At 30.5% G+C, this 18890-nt stretch overlaps 2 protein-coding genes across 7 annotated transcripts in view; one reads left to right on the top strand and one right to left on the bottom strand.

Moving 5' to 3' along the window:
* Nucleotides 1-8053, top strand: part of LOC118194695 (plasma membrane calcium-transporting ATPase 2-like) — a 472379-nt gene extending 464326 nt beyond the window's left edge. For both annotated transcript variants that reach the window (XM_085812731.1, XM_085812732.1), the window contains one exon: nucleotides 3999-8053. In XM_085812731.1, coding sequence (XP_085668857.1) covers nucleotides 3999-4229 — 231 coding nt within the window. In that variant the 3' untranslated portion in view covers nucleotides 4230-8053. The remainder of the gene's footprint in view (nucleotides 1-3998) is intronic.
* A 1020-nt stretch (nucleotides 8054-9073) lies between these two features.
* The window catches only part of IleRS (Isoleucyl-tRNA synthetase), a 105597-nt gene continuing 95780 nt past the window's right edge, over nucleotides 9074-18890 (bottom strand). For all 5 annotated transcript variants that reach the window (XM_085812737.1, XM_085812733.1, XM_085812735.1 and 2 more), the window contains 4 exons: nucleotides 17087-17263; nucleotides 14303-14490; nucleotides 9327-9450; nucleotides 9074-9241 (listed from right to left, as the gene is read on the bottom strand). In XM_085812737.1, coding sequence (XP_085668863.1) covers nucleotides 9104-9241; nucleotides 9327-9450; nucleotides 14303-14490; nucleotides 17087-17263 — 627 coding nt within the window. In that variant the 3' untranslated portion in view covers nucleotides 9074-9103. The remainder of the gene's footprint in view (nucleotides 9242-9326; nucleotides 9451-14302; nucleotides 14491-17086; nucleotides 17264-18890) is intronic.

Below are 18890 nucleotides of genomic sequence, written 5' to 3' on the forward strand. Positions count from 1 at the left end.
ATACATTTTTATGAAATTTAGTAAGTTTTTAAAGATGTTAAGAAAATTCTAGTTAAAAATCTATTTAAGTTTGAATGGATTAATTGAACTCTTACTTCTTTCAGGCAACTGATGTATGGCAGGATATGACCAATCTATATTAACATGATCAAAAATTAAAAGTCATAAAAAAAGAAAGATTTCATGTGCTTCAATTTATATAGGTGACACAATCTGGGCAGTAATGTGCTGGTTACATCAGTTAATTAGTTGATCAAATTCATCAGTACATCCCCATTAGTAAATACTATACTTGCACACATTTGCTGAAGCTCCCACATCAAGCTAATTGTGTTATAAATACAATATTGACATAATTAATATATCATTGTATAATCTTTAATGGTTTTCAATTGTTCTCTAACTATAAATATTATCAGATATGTGGCATTTTAGTACTCGATTTAAATTTTTGATGTACAAGTTACTATCCTGCTACTTCTGATAAGTTTTTGCTCCCTCTGGCCTTAGAAAAAGGCCTATGGGTTCTAAAAAAGTTAATTTATTTTAATTCATGTATCAATATCTTATCAATGACTTAATCATGTACACTCACTTCCAAAAGTTAAAAAGTGTAAAATGCAAAAAAATCAACAAATACTGCTTTGATTGACACATAATTCGGCAGGAAAGTAGCGTATATATTTATACATAAAACAGAATCAATAATTATATACAGAAATGAAAATATTAAATTTTTGTAAGTTATCAGATAATGACATACTGGAGACTTAAACAGAATTATGTAAACTGAAAATAAACAGCATAAAATGAAAAAAAAAGGACATTAATAGGGTATGTGATCCCCCTCATCTGTATACAAAGTTTACACCTTGTGACCATACTTTCAATTAGGTGGTCAACTGCAGAATTAAGCAATCGCCATTCTTTTTGTAAAGCAGTTTCCAGCTCAATAGAGTGGCTGGAGGTGGGAAATAACAGAAAAGATCTCTACTACGTCATTCACGTCCATCCTCGATATTTCATAAATAAATTGGTCCAAATGGCGCATTGATGTTTGTGCTCATGGTTGTGGCTTAATTATAGGAATATTTTATAAGTATGAAATTTTACTTTTTATATACTGTGCATGCTGATGGACAAAATTAAGAGATGAAAAAGATTTCCTCCCTTTTCTTCTAAAATATTTCAAAAACTGGACTGTTGGTTGCCATAGAATGTCACTGAGATGAGTCTGTATTTTCGTGGGCATCACTATGCAAGCAAGAGAAAGTCAGTGTCCAACTGCTCAGCTCATCCTGCTCTCCAATACAGTAGTGAATTTTATTATCTTTTTTGAATAATCTTGTTAATTTTTGCTGTTTGTTAGGTGAAATGAGTACACATTATCTCTTAGACGAAGGTATGAGAAGAATTGTGGGTAGGCTTGAGTCAGGGCAGTCCAAAGCTCAGGTTAGAAGAGAACTGGATGTAACACTAAGTGTCATCTCTAATTTGTGGAATCAGGTTAAAAAACAGTGATACAGTGTCCAGAAGACCAGTACAAGGTCGCTGGAAAGCCACAACGACCAATATGACCGGTGTTTGGTACTTTCAGCCAAGTGCCATAGGACTTCTACAGCCACACAGCTGTCTTGCAACCTCTCTACTGCCACAGGAACAACGTTTTCAAGGAAGACAGTAGTCAAAAGGCTGTATGATGGAGGACTGTATGCCAAAAAGCCCACTATGTGTATCCCATTCACTCTCTCCTACAAAAGACACCATTTACAGTGGTACATACAACACCAACAATGGACACAGCTTCAATGGGCTAATGTTCTCCTCATGAATGAGTCCAGATTCAGTGTACATCCTGATTCTCAGCTATTATTGATGTGGAGGCAACCAGGGATCCAATATCATCCCAGCAAAATCATAAAGAGGGATCAATATGGTGATGGAGGAGTGATGGTCTGGGCAGAGATGATGCAATATACACCACATCGCTCCATGTGTTTGACACTGGGTCCGTGAATGCCCAAAGTTATGGGCAAAAAATCCTAGAGCCCTATATGTGACTTTATAGGGGTGTTATCTGCCCCAAGGTCATTTTTTCATAAGGAAATGCACAACCACTTAGCACCCACCTAATTGATGGCTATTTGGAAAGCGAAAATTTTCACCAAATGGATTAGCCAGACTAATCTCCTGACCGTAATCATATTGAACATGCTTGGGATGCCCTTGAAAGCATTATTTTAATACCCCAACTACCACCCAAAACCATTCAAAAGTTAAAAACTACTCTGGTGGAAGAATGGATGTGACTTCCACAGGCAGTCCTGAACTCTCTCGTTTACAGTGTGGCTACTTCTTTTGCTTGCTGTGTGTCTGTCAGAGGCAATCATACTAGTCACATTTTCACTGCCATCATTCAACTCAAGTTTGGACCACATTAGACTCTTCACCATAACTCACGCTAATGAATGGCATTTTCATTGTTGTTTTGTACACATTATTATTATACAATAAACTGTATCCATACCTAATTTCATTTATTTCTGTCCAGTATTTTTTGGAGATAAGTGGGAAAAAGGGTTCCATTTCTTAATTTTGTTCCCAAGTATAGTTGCTGTAGAGTAGGGATTCCCAACCTTTTTTTTTTGTATCAACCCCTTTTAAAAGAATTGTTTTCTTCATCAAGCTGCTTATAATTTTCCTCTATAATATACAGCATACAACATAATCATAATACAAATATTTTATAAATAACTAAAATATAACAATTAGACTAGAATAAACTGAATAAATAAGAATATGAACTAAAGTCAAAAATAAAATGGTTCATTAGATTTATACTTCATTAAATTCTAAAACTTCCCATGTATTCTTAACAAGGTTAGTGTTTGAAAACCCTCCTTCAATGCAATCAACTATTTTTGCACCATAATATCAAGATCAGATATAATGGGAGTTCAGCAGATGTATAAGCCATGCTAGCATATTTAAATTTTTAATGTCTTGGAAGCTAACATTACAATCTATTTTTTTCTTTTAGATTTTGCAACTGGCTTTTACCTTCTGAGGAAATATAATCCTTTTGAGTTATGGCCGGTCACACTAAATAACTGAAATAACAGAATTCATTTTAGTTTAGTGTCCATAAAAGATATTAAGTCTGTAATACACTGCAAACAGTGATCTTGATTATGACAATTAACTGCCCTCACATTCAGCTGTCAACCCCCAAACGCCTTGACCATCATTGATTCCCTTTAAAATTTCAATGCCCAGAGGGTCAGTACTGACATCGTTAGGAACCCCTGCTGTACAGCATTATACCTTTATTGGCTGACAAGTGGTAAAAGGCTAAATACGAACATACATATTTCAGATTCTATACTTGGCAATGAATTAAAGGCTGCATTAAGTATTTTTTAGGTGTAATATTAATATGGGCCAATCTTTCTTAATCCCCGATGAAGGCATCCCATCTGATAAGCAGGTAGCGTATGTGCTGTGCCATGGTCAAATCCATGTTTACCTTATGTGTATAGATTCATATTGAAGACAGAATTTACAGACAAATGAATTAAGTGATTTTTCAGAGATTAAAAAGCTGCAAAACACTATATATTCAGTAAAATAAGCTTTTACTTTAATTTTGATTTAAAACTTATCAATATTTTCTTTAAAATGATGTGGAATGTTTTATTTATAAAAACTTAATGGAAATTTTAGTAACTGAACATTTTACCCAAACCATTCCACCATTAATGCCAAAATTGTTTCATAAAATTCTTTATTTTGAGAAACTTTAAAATTATATATCTAGAATTAACATTAAAAAAAATAAAACTTGTAGACACTTTTTTCAAAGACCCTATGTAATTATGCTTTAAAACCATGCTTTTTCTTATTTTGCATGATGCTTTTCTTTACCTTTACTTTTGTACTCTAATCTTGCATCATTTGGGCTGTCAGTGTGTCACTCTATTTTCATCTTCCTATTGCAGATTCGAGTAGTTAATGCTTTCCGTAGTGGCCTTGATACTCGCAATAACCCTACTTCAACTTCTTTTCCCAAACGAGCATCAACTCTGACGGGTCTATCCTCTGCTGCTCCCTTGAAACGCTCTTCCTCGGCAACAGCTGAGTCTTCATCTGAAAGTTCGCAACGAAAAGAAGTTTCTCCCATGCCCAAAAGCATGGATTCAGATGGGCAAACTGTAGAAACAGCAGTCTAAATCAAGAGAGAAATTGTATTTGTGCAGAGATAGGCATTTACGAGCTGTTTTATCCATGCGTATTTCCTTTTCCACTGAAAGGGCAATTACAAAGCTCTGTGTTGTGGTGCTCTCTGAAAAAAACAGAAAACATGATCAAACCCTCTTGCTCACCTTGGATGGTTTTTTTTTTTCCACATTGGTGACCAATCATATCAAACTAGGAAGATTATTATGTGCTAAACAGTTTATAAATTAATATCTTTTGTGTCTACATAGGCATTTGACATGCCTAGACGGAATGTTTTCCTGATTGTGACATTAAAAAAAACTTCAAATATATCAAAATGAATTAACTTGAGTAAAAATTTACAAATATTTTATACTTGTTCATGCTGTTCATCGGCAGTAGAATCTGGGCCTTATTCCAACCCTGCAATGGCTACCATATGTATATAAATATATATAGATATATATATATGCACATATATATATATTTGTGTACATAAATATTTGTGCATGTATATATATGTTTCACAGCACTGTGCAGCCTACTAGCTTCTAATCTCTACAACGATTAGTTGATTAGTTCAAAGCCAAACTAATGCAATAAGAAACCTGCCACAACCACTCAAGTACAAACTAAGTAAAAAATGGCATTTATTTCTGCATTAAAATGTACAGAACTTTCTCTCTCTGTTAATATATTAAGCATTTCATTAGTTATCATGTTATATGAACAGTTCAATCCGAAAGGAAACATTACTTGTACAATTTTATTAATATTTCCCTTTGTGCAAGTCCTTATAACAACGAACCTATGATTTATCATCAGCTCTGACTAGAAGTGGTCATCACACTGAATATGCATTTTCCATTTTTTTCAACACCATTAATCGGTTGTGACAGGTTTTTATTATGCATATTAAGTAACAACTGTGCCCTCCACACTTAACTTGGTTGGAGAAAGTATTCTATAATTTTAGTGCCTGGTGAATTCAGCAACTTTAACTGTTAGAAGGCAAGTTATTGTTCCTGGAGAGGACAACTACAATCACCTTCTTATTGTTAGTAGGTGAACCTGCCCAGCTGCTGGACCTTCACCCCTGCTCGGTGTCCTTCATGTGAAGGCTGTGCCGCAAGGGTTTGTGCCTTGCTACGGGGCTGACTGAGTCTCTTCTGTTTCTGTCACAGACTGGCTCTTCAAGCTAACCAACCAAATATTTCTCACAAGAGCAAAAATTCTCGTGTACCCGAACTATTGTTAGAAGATACTGTTTAAGGAACAGTTGTTATTGAGATTATTTATATGATTCCATTTGAAATAATTCTAGTTGTTGGTTTATCATTTCAATGGACTCAAATTTTTAGCATTCGGATCAAAATGAATTTTCCCGTAATCTACAGGGTTGCCAGATACCTCAAACTACACAAAATATATAGAAAGGTACGGCTATTCATTGTAGTTTACAATATGGTTCTTTCATACATCATGTAACTTTTTCCACTGTGTGATATGAAAGCAGATTCATTGTTATCTTGAGCAAATTTTATATTTACAAAATTTCAATACTTGTTGATGTTAAATGGTGGATTTCCTTTTACTGTTTTAGTCATGTTTCTCCTCTGGCGACCCTAAATATAGAGAAATAAAATAAATGAGCTATTCATTTTTAGGGGTTCTTGAATCAAATAGAATAAGGATTAGTTTTAACCGAAGTACAAATAGAAAATTTTGAATTAATTTGTGTTTTTAGACAGCACTTAAATGTGCTTTCCCATCAGAAACTTAAATTAATTTAATGACTTGTAGTTTTAGATGACACATTCTGAAGTGTAGTCACATATAATTAAAATTAGTAAAATTAAAATCACCATTAACTACTTTTTATATTTAAATCATAGAACAATTTTAAATAGAATGGCAGTATCTCTAGATGTGATAGCAGCCATTTCTATTGTGGTGCAAGTTTGAGTTCCAGTTGAATCATTATAAATAAACTTTTCAAATATTTTTGTTTACAATTGCAATACTTATATTTTTCAGAAGCTAACTATTTGTAGAACAGATAAATATATAAACTATGTTGGTAATTTTTTTTTTAAAACTATCTCATTCGTAATTTATAATTACATATGAAGGTCTCTGACACATTTCCTTTATTAAATTAAAGTTAATAAAACATATTTGTTAAAGTAAATGTTTTAATAAATGATATCTGCATTTATTATTGTTTTTTAAAATGGTTTATACTTAAATCTATAATTAAAAAAAGATTTTTAATCCAGAAAAGTGAAATCCAGTGAATTAACATTCAAAACAGTTTGACAAAAACTGTTATAGGTATTTGTTTTGATAATTCAAATATTCATTACAAAATGAAAATATTATGAAGTATCTGTATAGATATATAAACTATTTTATTATAAAATTTTGTTGTTCTCAATAATTTCTATTCCACTCTTTAGTATAAATTTATACCATAAACTTGTATGCTGAATTACTTTTAACTGCTCATTGAATTCAGATTCACAAAATAATCTGTTGTAATAATATTTGATGGTGAATTAAGCTAATTTTAGCATGTAGATTTAAATATGAAACTTGTTTTTATAAAAATTACTTGAAAATATTTGGTTAAAAATGCATTTTTTTTTAAACCTTTTATTTATATACTAACAAATGTAAAATATTAAAAACAAAATTTTATACGAAATTTTGTTGCTATTTATATACAAATCAAATTATCCAAACTTACCTTTATAATGAAACACGCACGTTAAATTTGTATTATGATGTTTCCGGTTTGAAGAATTAATTGTAATCTCTTATTTTTGAAAGAGTATGTATATACCACATATTTTAATATATCATTCATTCCTGCATATTTTTTTCAGGCATTCAGCATTTATAGAAATGGAAAAGCATATTTTTTGTATGTGAATAATTCTTCAAAATAAGAATTTTATATTTAATCTCTTCTCTGTGCACAGGCTCACATAAAAGAAATAGAGATATTAAACGATACTCAGGAAATAGAGATATTAAGTGATGCTCAGTTGTTTGAAGGGGAGAGAGTATATGTATTCTTCAAAAAACTGAATTAAAGAATAAGATAGAGCAACAAGAGCTGAGAAGCTAACAGCAAATTTGCTATAAGTATAAATTTGCCTTTGTAAAGTGTAAAATTTTTATTAAAAATTAGCATTTTTGTGCATAATAAACATTTCATGGATAAATGCTGAATGCTCATAAAAATTAAGCTGAGTTTTAGCTGTAAGCATTTTACTCTATAAAGCCAAAGAATTATTCTATGCAAACATGTTTAATATTTTTATTTACGTTATCTCAATGTATATGTTTATATCACAAATTTCTCTCAAAAATGCATGACATATTTATTTATTCCTAAAATTTGACTTAATGTTTTTAATTCCTAAAATTTGACTTATTAATGTTATTAATGACTTAATATTATTGAAAATGCAAATAAACTTACACTAATGAAATCTTAAAGGTGATTAATACAAATGGAATTATTTTCTATTAATAATCTTATTTAATTTATATCACTATCTATATTTTATGATAGTTAAAAAACACCTGAATTCAACATTTACTGTGTGACTTTCCCTATGGATTATAGCAATGAAAAATATATGAAATAATTTATCACAGCATTTTGTCTGCTGTATCTTCTTTCGAGTAGAAAATTCAGGAAATTGTATGGTCGATACAGAAAGGCATATTTTTCTTATATTTTTGGGGTCTAGCTCATGAAAGGTTTTTGAATTCATGTTAAATCTGATAAAGGAATAAAAACTATAGATAATGAAATATGTTATATATGTTTCAGAAAACATTCTGCATTTAATTCTTTTTATTTTGGAACTTATTTCTATCTATATTGCCCCTCCTTTATTTACTTTAGTCTTCAGTAAAACTGAATTGCAGTTCTTCTGTTTTCCTAAGAAATACTGAATAATATATATATACATCCAGAGAAAAAGTAAATGAGATGCCATTTGTTCTACAGATATTTGTTTTATTAAATTTTTGAAAAATAATTCCAAGCATTTGTGTTCTGTTTTCTTATTCAGTGACCATACATACACACACACAAAAAAAAAAAAAAAAAAAAAAAAAAAAAAATCTTAGCAATAAAATAATTGCTTTATTTATCTATTTTTTAAATTATCTTAAATTACATTCATCTTAAGGAGTTGAATTCATTAGATTTATTTTTTTTCCCTAAACAAATACTTTACTTAAGCATTTAAAAATATTTTTTCATCAGTTTATAGAAATGAATTAAAGTAATATAAAATGCATTTAATAAACACACAAAATCTGAAGTTAGAAAAATTTATCACTGTAAGAGTTTTTGTTATGAGAGCTATTCAAAAACAAAGTATATTACTACATAGTTAATAATACTATAAATATGTTCAAAAACTTGGCAGTTAATATATTAGAATTTAACTTCAAAATCAACATTATAAACAAACATAGTAATTACAGACAAGCTGTATTAACTTTATGCATTTACAAATATGCAAGTTTATATAATGCATTGAAATGTATTCATGTCCTATAAAATCACAAATTTCAGATGATTTCTAATCTGGTTATACCAAAGTAAAACTGACAATTACTTTCCCCGCAGACAAATTTTGACATTACAAAAAATAAATGAAAATATATATTTGTACAACTACAGAATACACTTATTTTAGCAAACTTTATATGTTGATTACATAGTTTAGGGTTTGTGCTCCTGGATATCAATGTGAATTAAGCATTATCCATATGATGTTAACAGTGCAGATAAAGCAAATTTATGTACCACCAAAAACATACAAGACACAGTTTCAATTACTGTTTATTCAAAATTTTATGATAGAAAGGCATATACAGTTTTTGAATGCAAATTAAAAATATCTTCTTTTGATAATTTGTCTAAAGGTTTCTTCTTGTCTGGACTTAAAAATAATTTAGGTTTTTTTCCATACACTTCAAACACCACTTGAACCTTAAAATAAAACAAAAGAGATATAATTTAACAGATATGCTTATTTATGATCATACAAAGTACAGTGCCGGAACAGAGAACTTACTTGTCTTGATAATGCTTCACTAGATAAACACCAACGGCCCTTAGGGTTTTCCAAAAGAACCGTACCACAGTTTCGAGATAGAGGAGATTTTTCATCCACACCACATAGCTCTACATTAATGTATCTAGAAAATACCAGATTTGATTCATGTTAAAAGGCAAGCAATAAAAGAAATAATAAAGGAAAGCAATAAAATCCTGTATATTATAAATACAGATCTGGCATATGATAGCACATCATTATCAACTGTTGGTATATAGATTCTTCTATCATTAGTATTAAAAAAGTATGTTTTTTATTGGCATGAATAAGTGATTCATTTAAAATGGTATTCTATCTGCACTTATGAATAATATTTTGCAACAAGTGTTATTATATATAATGAGGTAAATGATAAACATTTCTAATACTACATAAGAGACCTGGGCAAACGTATTTAGCCAAGGACCACACCAGGGATTTAAAAAACAAAATAAATATATAAATAAAATGGCCTCAAGATAAATTACCATTTTTAGATATTTACTAGTTTCATAATAATTTTTACATAAAAATAAATATATAACAAATAAAATGAGACAATGCTAGAAATATGTACAAATCACAATGCAGGTATTAAAAATAATCAATATTTTATATCTTAAATTTGTCTGAATTTAAAGTATTGTAAAATCTACAGATTTCTTTACAACTACAATTCATGTCGCAGATCTCAAATTATAGCTAACTGAATCTACTATCAATATCTCAGCAATCTATTTTCATTTGAACAAAACTGTAAATTCTGAAATAGTTCACAAGTTGATAAATTCAATTGCATTTTATGTAAGCATCAACAGACCCCCCCTCTCAAAAAAATTTTTTTACAGAAATATGATTACTGAAAGGTGATGAAATACTGTATTAATATACACCCCCTTCCCCCAAAAAAGGAATGGTTCTTTATTTTCTGTTCTTCTAGGCCGATTCAAATAAGAGGGGGGGGGAAAAAAAAAAAGCATCTTGTTTTGTTGTTTTCCTGTGACCGAACAAAAGTGCGCCATGACTTTACGGACGCACTTTACATAGTAAGGGATTTGTTTTATTTTATGGTTTTAATTTGAATCTATAGGAGGTACAAATAAGTCTCTGATATTTGAAAAAAATGGTCCCACTAGTTACGGTTAAAATTGTCCAATGTAAAACGTCATATCGAAGAAAAATCTGCAGCTGAGGTGCATGGACTGCTTGTAAAAGCATATAGTTAGGCTGCCTTAACCCTTTGCAGCACACCTAAAAATTTCCTTCTGTACGCGCAGAAAAATTGAATGAAAAAGGATTTAGAGATTACTATAGGTTACTCTAAACCTTCTTTATTTATAATAGATGGCAGCTCAACACAAACGATATATTTTAGCCACGTTTAGATTTTAAGACCCTCATTTTTCAAAGAAATCTTCCAGATTTTTTTAGGGAAAAGGAATTGTTTGAAAAGAAATTTTTGTTATTTTTTTGGCTGTATGCTAATGTCCTTAGTAGTATTAGTTTTAAATTTTTACCTTGAAATCTTGCCTAAAATGGAACAGCGAACCTGAGGTGTTCCCAGAGTGGGCTCACCAATAAACTAGGACTACTGAGAGCCTGTATTCTTTGTTTCTCCACATCTCATTGGTCAGTTCATTGACAACAGAAAGGTGGCTCCACATCTGTGTTTCATTTCCTGTTCTTCTCCTTCTTTTCTCTCTTTCTCTTTGGGGGGGGGGATGTTTGGTTATCAACTAACAAATTGTTGGGGTGATTTTTCTGAAGGTCAAGGGTAATTTTATCAGTTAGCTGTTTGGTTTTTCACTAAAGCAGTTCTCTTTTTCTCTTTCTCTTTCATTTAAAGTTTTGCTAGTGCTAAGTTTAATAGTTTTGAGTTGTAGACGCTTATTTAATTTTATTTTAGTGTTTATAATTTCTAATTGTAGATATAATAATATTAGTTTATTTTTTCGGATTTTTTAATTATTTTCCAAAAGCATCCGAGAGGGCTAATGATTTCTCAAGCATTGAAAGTGCTACACAAATTGCTTTCAGATAGTGAATCTGATATGGATCTCGGTACATGTGCAAAACATGCAATACTGAGTTGTGCTTTTTTCAAAGGTCGTGTTACTTTCTTCAAAAAGTGTCACCATGAAAAAAATAGACTAAGTGTAAATATCATATACCCAAGTCACTTTTCCCCCCCATTCATAAGCATGCAATCAAAAAAGAGCTTTTTAGGGGGAGTGTAGAGTAGCAAGTTTCCCCGTGGCACACCCTGGATAATGCTAAATCACCCTGAGTAATTCAGAATCTAGTGTTTTTTAATCGTAGGCAAAATCTCTTACTCTTTTAAATGTTTCCCAGAAATGCTTGTTTCAGCACTCTTTTCGAAGCTTTATTCAATCAGTGTGCCCGCCTCAGTGCTATCTTTACAAAATTTTACTTGTGTACTCCTCTAGGCCTAATTAGACTGCCTACCCTTTTTTTTTTTTTTTTTTTAAATCGAAATTCCAACTTTAAAAGGTAGCGTGCTGGAAAGGGTTAAGCGAGAGAAATTGTTGTGAGTGGTTTCAAAAGTTTAAGAACGCTGAATTTGAAGACAAAGAACGAAGTGGAAGGATGAAAGTGTATGAAGCATTATTGGATGAACATTCAATGCCAAACACAAGTAGAACTTGCACTTAATTAGAAATGCCTCAACAAACAATATTACATCATTTACAATCATGAGAATGAAGCAAAAGCAAGGAAATAGGGTTCCATATGAACTGAACCCAAGAAATGTTGAATGCTGATTTTTTACATGTGAAATGCTGCTTGCCAGGCATAAACGTAAGAGGTTTTTGCATCTTATAGTCATTGGTCATGCAAAATAGATCCACTATAATATCCCAAAGAAGAAATCATGGGGACCATCTGGCCATGTTTCAACATCAGCAGCCATGCTGAACATTCATGGAAAAAAATCATATATATATATATATCAACTTGGTGTATATTATGTGACACTCAAACCAAATGAAACCATTACTGGGGCTCTTTACCAAATGAAACTATCAGAATGAGCAAAGCACTCAAAGAAAAATGCATCTACTACTACTCCAGATGTGACAAAGTTATTCTCCTGCATGATAAAGCTCATCCACGTGTTGTGGTGCCAGTCAAAACCTACTCAGAAAGACTCAAATGAATATCTGCTGTATTCACTAGATGTTACTCATTCTTATTATTACTTGTTTTGATTGATAATGCACGGCCTATCTGAGAAGCACTTCACATCATATGGAAGTGAGTTGATTTTTGGATAGCCTGAAAAGTTGAAGCATTCTTCCGACAGGGTATCGATAAAAGATGGAAAAAAAGTAGTGGCTAGTGATGGTCAATACTTTCAAAAAAACATAATGTTCTGTTCTTTCGCAATAAAAAGCCAACTTTTCATCTGTCTTATAAGATGACTCTGGATTTTGGAGGCTTTTTTTTATGACTCAGCTATCATTTTTCTGCAGAAATATACAAGTATTGAAAACCTTTTAGGCTTTTTCAAATAACTTGATATCAACTTGACTCAAATAACTTTATACATTTACACTTATTCAAATGATTTAAATTGGGAGTTCTATTTAAGGTACTTTTTTTCTGTTTTCCTGGTGAAGGCGATAAAGTCGCCAATAATGGTACAACCGATGCCAAACGGAATATCCTCTCTGGTAACCTTTTACTCCTTATTTTCAAAACAAGTCGCCATTTCTTATCAGATTGATTGTTTCTTTCAACATGGGCATACAATTACATAGAATTTTTACCAGATAGTTCAATTTTATGCCCTAAGGCCATTTGCAGGCGGTAATTAACTCAATTAGCATGCAATCACAATGCTCACCCGATGGTGAAAATATAGAAAAGGCAAAGTCAAGGGTTAAATTCATCAATTCTAATGAGAATGCACTAGCGAAGTAAAGCACTGCGGTTTTACATAATTTTGGAGTAAGCTATTCGTACTAATTGAAATAAATCTTGCATTTAAACTTGTACTCCAAATTAAGATTTAACTTGAAATTAATGTAGATAATTACTGAGAAAATTAGATTTTTGTAGCGTAGTTTACGTGAGATGAGATCACTTGGAATCACGTGATATGAACCGGCGAATCAGGATGTTGAACCATGAAAGCATAGTAAATTCTTAAATTAATGTCTTTTTACAAATTTATTGGCTTCTTTACAAAATTTTAAACGACATTAAAATGTTTATGCCTTCAAAATAAAAGAACTAACATTTGTCAACATTTTTTATGTGTTTACTCTGTGTTGTCGCCAATAAAGTCTGCTTTGCGGAGATTTGCGCCGGCGAAATGGAAAAGTACCCTATTTAATATCTTTATATCTTATATATATTTAATATCTTATTCAAATAATTAAAATGGAGATTTCCAAAACTAATGAAATTTCCTCAGATAACCTCTTCCTGACTAAAAATAATTTCTCTCATTTATTTCTAATTGCGCAAACCATCAAAATATATAATTAGATCTTTAATATTTATATATAAAATCTATACACACAATAGTTTTACAGTAGAAAATATAAATCATAAAATAATTTGACACAGCTATGTATATCAATACATATTAAAATATTAATGTAGAAATTTGTGTTTATGACATAAAACATATTAAATTAATACAGACTAAAATCAAACCCAAAATTTCAGATATTTCTAGGGAAATATGATTTAAAATAAATGATAAAAACAATTAACATTTCAGATGAAAAAAAAAAAATGAAATTGCCATTTATATGCATGTGCACATGAATATAAATATTTTTACAACTTAATAAAACGATGGACACTTATATCCACCATTCACAATCTAAAAAATCAAGCAACAGACAGTTTTGTTATCACATTTTCTGATGGACATACACATTTTAAATGAATAATCACATTCTAGAGACATTTTCACTTACCTACAAAACGGTTCACTAAAATCCCCATCATTATTCTCATGTGTTCTTTTTAAAGTCTTGTTTTCACTTTTGGTCTGGAAAGTTCTTTGACTTTTATTGCTTGGTTCAATAGGCCCATTCATGACAGGCAATTCCTCTAATTTATCTTTATTACATAAAATTACTATTTCCAGTTGAGCACCTTTAACCTTCAAAATAAAATGGAAGAATTAAATCTGCAGTACAAAAGAGAAAATTTACATTAAATAGTACTTTTTAATTAGCTGATTATCAGTTTCTCAGTTTGATAACAATTTTCGTCATAGAAATTTCTGGAAAAACAATCACTTGAGCAAAATAGTTTCAGGCTTAAAAAGAAATGATTTATAATTCCTATTCAAGAATGAAAATGATAAGGATAATTATATAAAATAATATGAAAAAATAATATAATAAGAAAATAAGAATATTTCAACTATCCAAGTCAAATATTTCTATCGTCGTGCCTGTATAAATATTATTACAGCAAATAGCACTGAATGAACAAAATCCGAGTCTATACGTTTTATCCTTACAATTTAAAATCTATGCTATATATGCTCAAGTTGTTTAAAAAACTATGGATTTTACAGAACACAGAATACTTTGCAATAACAAAAAAGAAATGGAAGCACAAATTGAAATTATAATATATTCTTAAAATTTCCCTTTGAGGATTTACCATTGAAAAGAATAATGAGATGATTAATTAAAAAAATTTCTGCTCCAACAACAAAATGAAATATGTGCATTGTTATTTAAAAATTCTTATTAGATTTGGATTATTAACAGAAAGGAAAAACAGAAATGTCAGACCTATACACTTACTTTCCAAAAACAATTTAACAAAACTAAAATATAGTGGAACCTCACTTAACAAGCATAATTTGTTTCCAAATTTTACTTGTAATATGAAATACTCATTAAGAGAATTTTCTCCAGAAGAATCAAGAATCAATGTAAAACAGGATAATGTGTTCCATTCTGAAAAAATTCTCAAAAGATTTATTTAGTAATAATGTAATTTATTATATATAATATATTAAAACAACTTTTTTACAAGAAAGTTGTCTAAAGACATATGCCTATGCTTCAAAATTTGCCAAAAATGAGACAGCATTATTGTCAAATAAATTTGTAGTGTGCATATCTACTGTTTCATTAAGGTGCTTCTCATGTATGATGCAACAGGTTCCCATGTTTTCAGCACCTGCCTTATTTCATTGGTAGGCTGTTATCCCCTCCTGCCCTGATGAATTTCCTGAAGTTCTTGCTGTGACACAAAATGCAGCTCCATAAGCTCTTCAGTGGTCAGCTCCTTGCCAAGTTCTTCCACTAGCTTATTGATGTCATTGCTATATCCACCTCTAGCCCCATGATATTCGTCAGAGACACAATCTCTTTTATCATTGGCTCTACAAGCACTTGCCAAGAGTCATGTTTCACTATGCCGTTCAGCCAAAGCTTCCAGCCGAGATGGAGGCAGGATCATGCATGTGACATCATGATGTCGCTACATCACTCGTCTGTGAAACACTGCTTGTTAAGAGCCATTTTATTTCATTCATTATGGGAGGTGCTCGTTAAACTGTACAGTTTAATAACAAATGAAATTCTTTAGTTAATCCTGTACTCAAAATCTAAGAAAAATTAATTGCAGAATAAGTAGAGTTTAAAACAATGCAAAATTTATAGCATTACAGATAAATTATATTTCATCAAATATAATTTTTTCCCAAAGTATAGAACAGCAAAGCAAAAACTAGTTCTCAGCACATTCAATATATGAAAATATGTTATACAATACAGTAAGACCCCGCTTAACGCTGTTTCATTTAGCGCTGTTTCGGTTTAGCGCTCTTTTATTTCAACCCGGGGATTCCACGAAATCGCTCGCAGCATACGGGGATTCCCCGAAATATTATGCAGCAATAGGTTTCAAATACATATCCGAAAGAGTGTACTTGTATTTCTTGTTTGGTGCGGTATTTTGAAGGGGTAAATGTGGAAGATGTCGAAGAAATAATTCAAGAAGCAGCGGCTAGTCTTTCTAATGATGAGCTCAAGGAATTAACTGAACAAGAAGAAAACAAAAATGTTGACAGCAGTGATTCAGAAGAAGAGCAAAAAGAACTTTCGATGGCGTTTGTAAAAAGGAGTTTGTCTACCATAACTGAAATAATGGATCAATTCATTGAAAATGATCCGAATTTCGACAGGAGCTCAAAAGTAAGGCGTGGTGTTAGAGATGCTCTATCCGTTTATGAAGAACTTTTAAGAGAACAACGCAAAAGAAAAAGGCAAACAACATTAGATGTTTTTGTCACAAAAAGGCAGAACACTGAAAACGCGGAAGGCTAACTAAATATGACTGAATTAGAATTTTATTTGTTTTTTTTAAGAATATTCGTTTTGTTATTTATATTTTGTTTTTATTTTTGCAAGAAATAATAATGTGGTATTAATTTGGGCTTTAAGAAATAAATGTTTGGTTTTATTTTTATTAAAAAGAATACTTTTTAAATTTAATACCTAACCAATTTCCTAGCGATCTTCCCCTAACCTCAATATTTACATGTAAAGATAGCCTCGTTTAGCACTGTTTCGCATTACGCTCTACTTTGATGGAACGTATCCCCCGTGTTAAGCGGGGTCTTACTGTATATGAAAATATGAATAAATACTGTAAAACAAACTTCAATACATGAATTACCATAGACATGAATTACCACAGATAAGATATACAAAAGTAAAAAAAGTACTAACTTCCATTGTTTCTTGAATTATCACATTGGCTTTTGATTCATGTGGCAGAAATCCCAACGGAACCTTTAAAGTACTCATTATAAATTCATGGAAGTTTCTGATAACATTATTGAGATGATCACTAGGTGGCTTAACTGCTACATAAACAGATATTGGATCAGATGGCACTAAGTGAGCCTAGAAAATACATGAGAAATAATACAGATTAAAAGCAAAAACTGAAATTTAAACACACAACTCAAACAAATGAATAAAGTAATTTTTTTGGCATTTTCTTAATTTTTCCTGTGAAAGTTATGGTACTTCTCTACACATTACAAAAACTAATTAGTTTTTACAAAAGATATTAGATAAAATTCACTAAGACAAAAGGAAAAGTACTCAATTCATAATTATATTTATTATACAACAGTAAATGCAAAATAAAATGTAAAACCCTTCCATGTTGACCACCTCAAAATTAAACCAGCAATTCTTGGAATATAAACAAACATGATTTATGATAATTATAATATTCTCTAACAAGACAACTCCTAATACAATTGAGACTATCAAACACATCTTAATTCAGTAAAAATCTGAAATATTTTTAAGTACTTAAAAATTAAGAAATGGTCTTATATTTTTTAAAGATAAATTTTATCTTTATCTCAACACGACTGCATTAATTTTATAGATTTATTTCTTATAGTTTTCATTTTCAAGTATTTAAACTAATTTTTCCTTTTTTTCCTTATGCAGACTAATATTATAGATTAATTGTAACAGCTACTATTATAAAAAAAAGATTATGATTTCAAGATTCTTTACAGGGACTTTTATTTAACAGATTGCTTAATACCCACTACAGCACTTGACATTCCAAAATTCAAACATGCATGGTTCTAAAAAATGAAAACAGGGATGCTGTGTGCCAGTGTTTTAGAAGTTTTTTCAAACTATAGTAATAATAAATAATTTATTAAAAACCAGATGTTGCAAATATATTCACATATCTAAGCTGAAAATGGAGCAGTACACAAATTGAGTATCTTTCATGACAGGGGCTGTAAAGGAGAAAAGGACAGAAAAATTTTTTATAAGCTGTCAATTCTGTTAAAAAAGTTTAAATAATCTCAGAGTTTAGGAAGTAATAAAAAGATTCATTCAGTCATGAAATTTAAATGTTTGATGAAGGAAGTGATTAGTCAAAGAAAAAACTCAAGTAGGTAAATTTCATTGAAAAATAGCGAGCATTTTTCAAATTCCTAATCAAAATTTATAATGTACGTTTCTTATACATTTTTCTCTCTGTCCTTTTTTTTTTTTTTTTTTTTTGGGGGGGGGGGGTATTTTACCTATAAGATATGGTTTCCAGATTTTAAAATATTACTCATTTATACTATTTAAGAAAACTATACATATTTTTACATGTATTTAAATTATTTTCTAAGATTTTATTTGTTTATTTTGCTACATTTTTGTTTATGAGTAAGTTGTAACTTTACAACATTTTTTATAAACTGACTGATATATTGTACTTTTATTTTAGTATTTTTCTTAGCATTTCAAAGCTTTTAACAGGATAAATTAATTATGACAATAATCACTACCACTGATGGTTGGCTCCTCTAAAATGATCACACATAAAAAATTTTTTAAAAAAATTTGTTGAGACCTACTTCAGAACTGTGATGTGGGTACATTCATTTATCAACATATACTCTGTATTAAAAATGTTACTATTTTCATTTAACATATTTCTTAGAAAACTTTAAAAATAAAAATAACAATATTGTCTTATATGATTAGCAGAAACATGAAA

The sequence above is a fragment of the Stegodyphus dumicola genome, chromosome 3 (assembly GCF_044657685.1).
Source record: "Stegodyphus dumicola isolate Sdum_Otavi_A_Nest chromosome 3, ASM4465768v1".
Classification (NCBI taxonomy): domain Eukaryota; kingdom Metazoa; phylum Arthropoda; class Arachnida; order Araneae; family Eresidae; genus Stegodyphus; species Stegodyphus dumicola.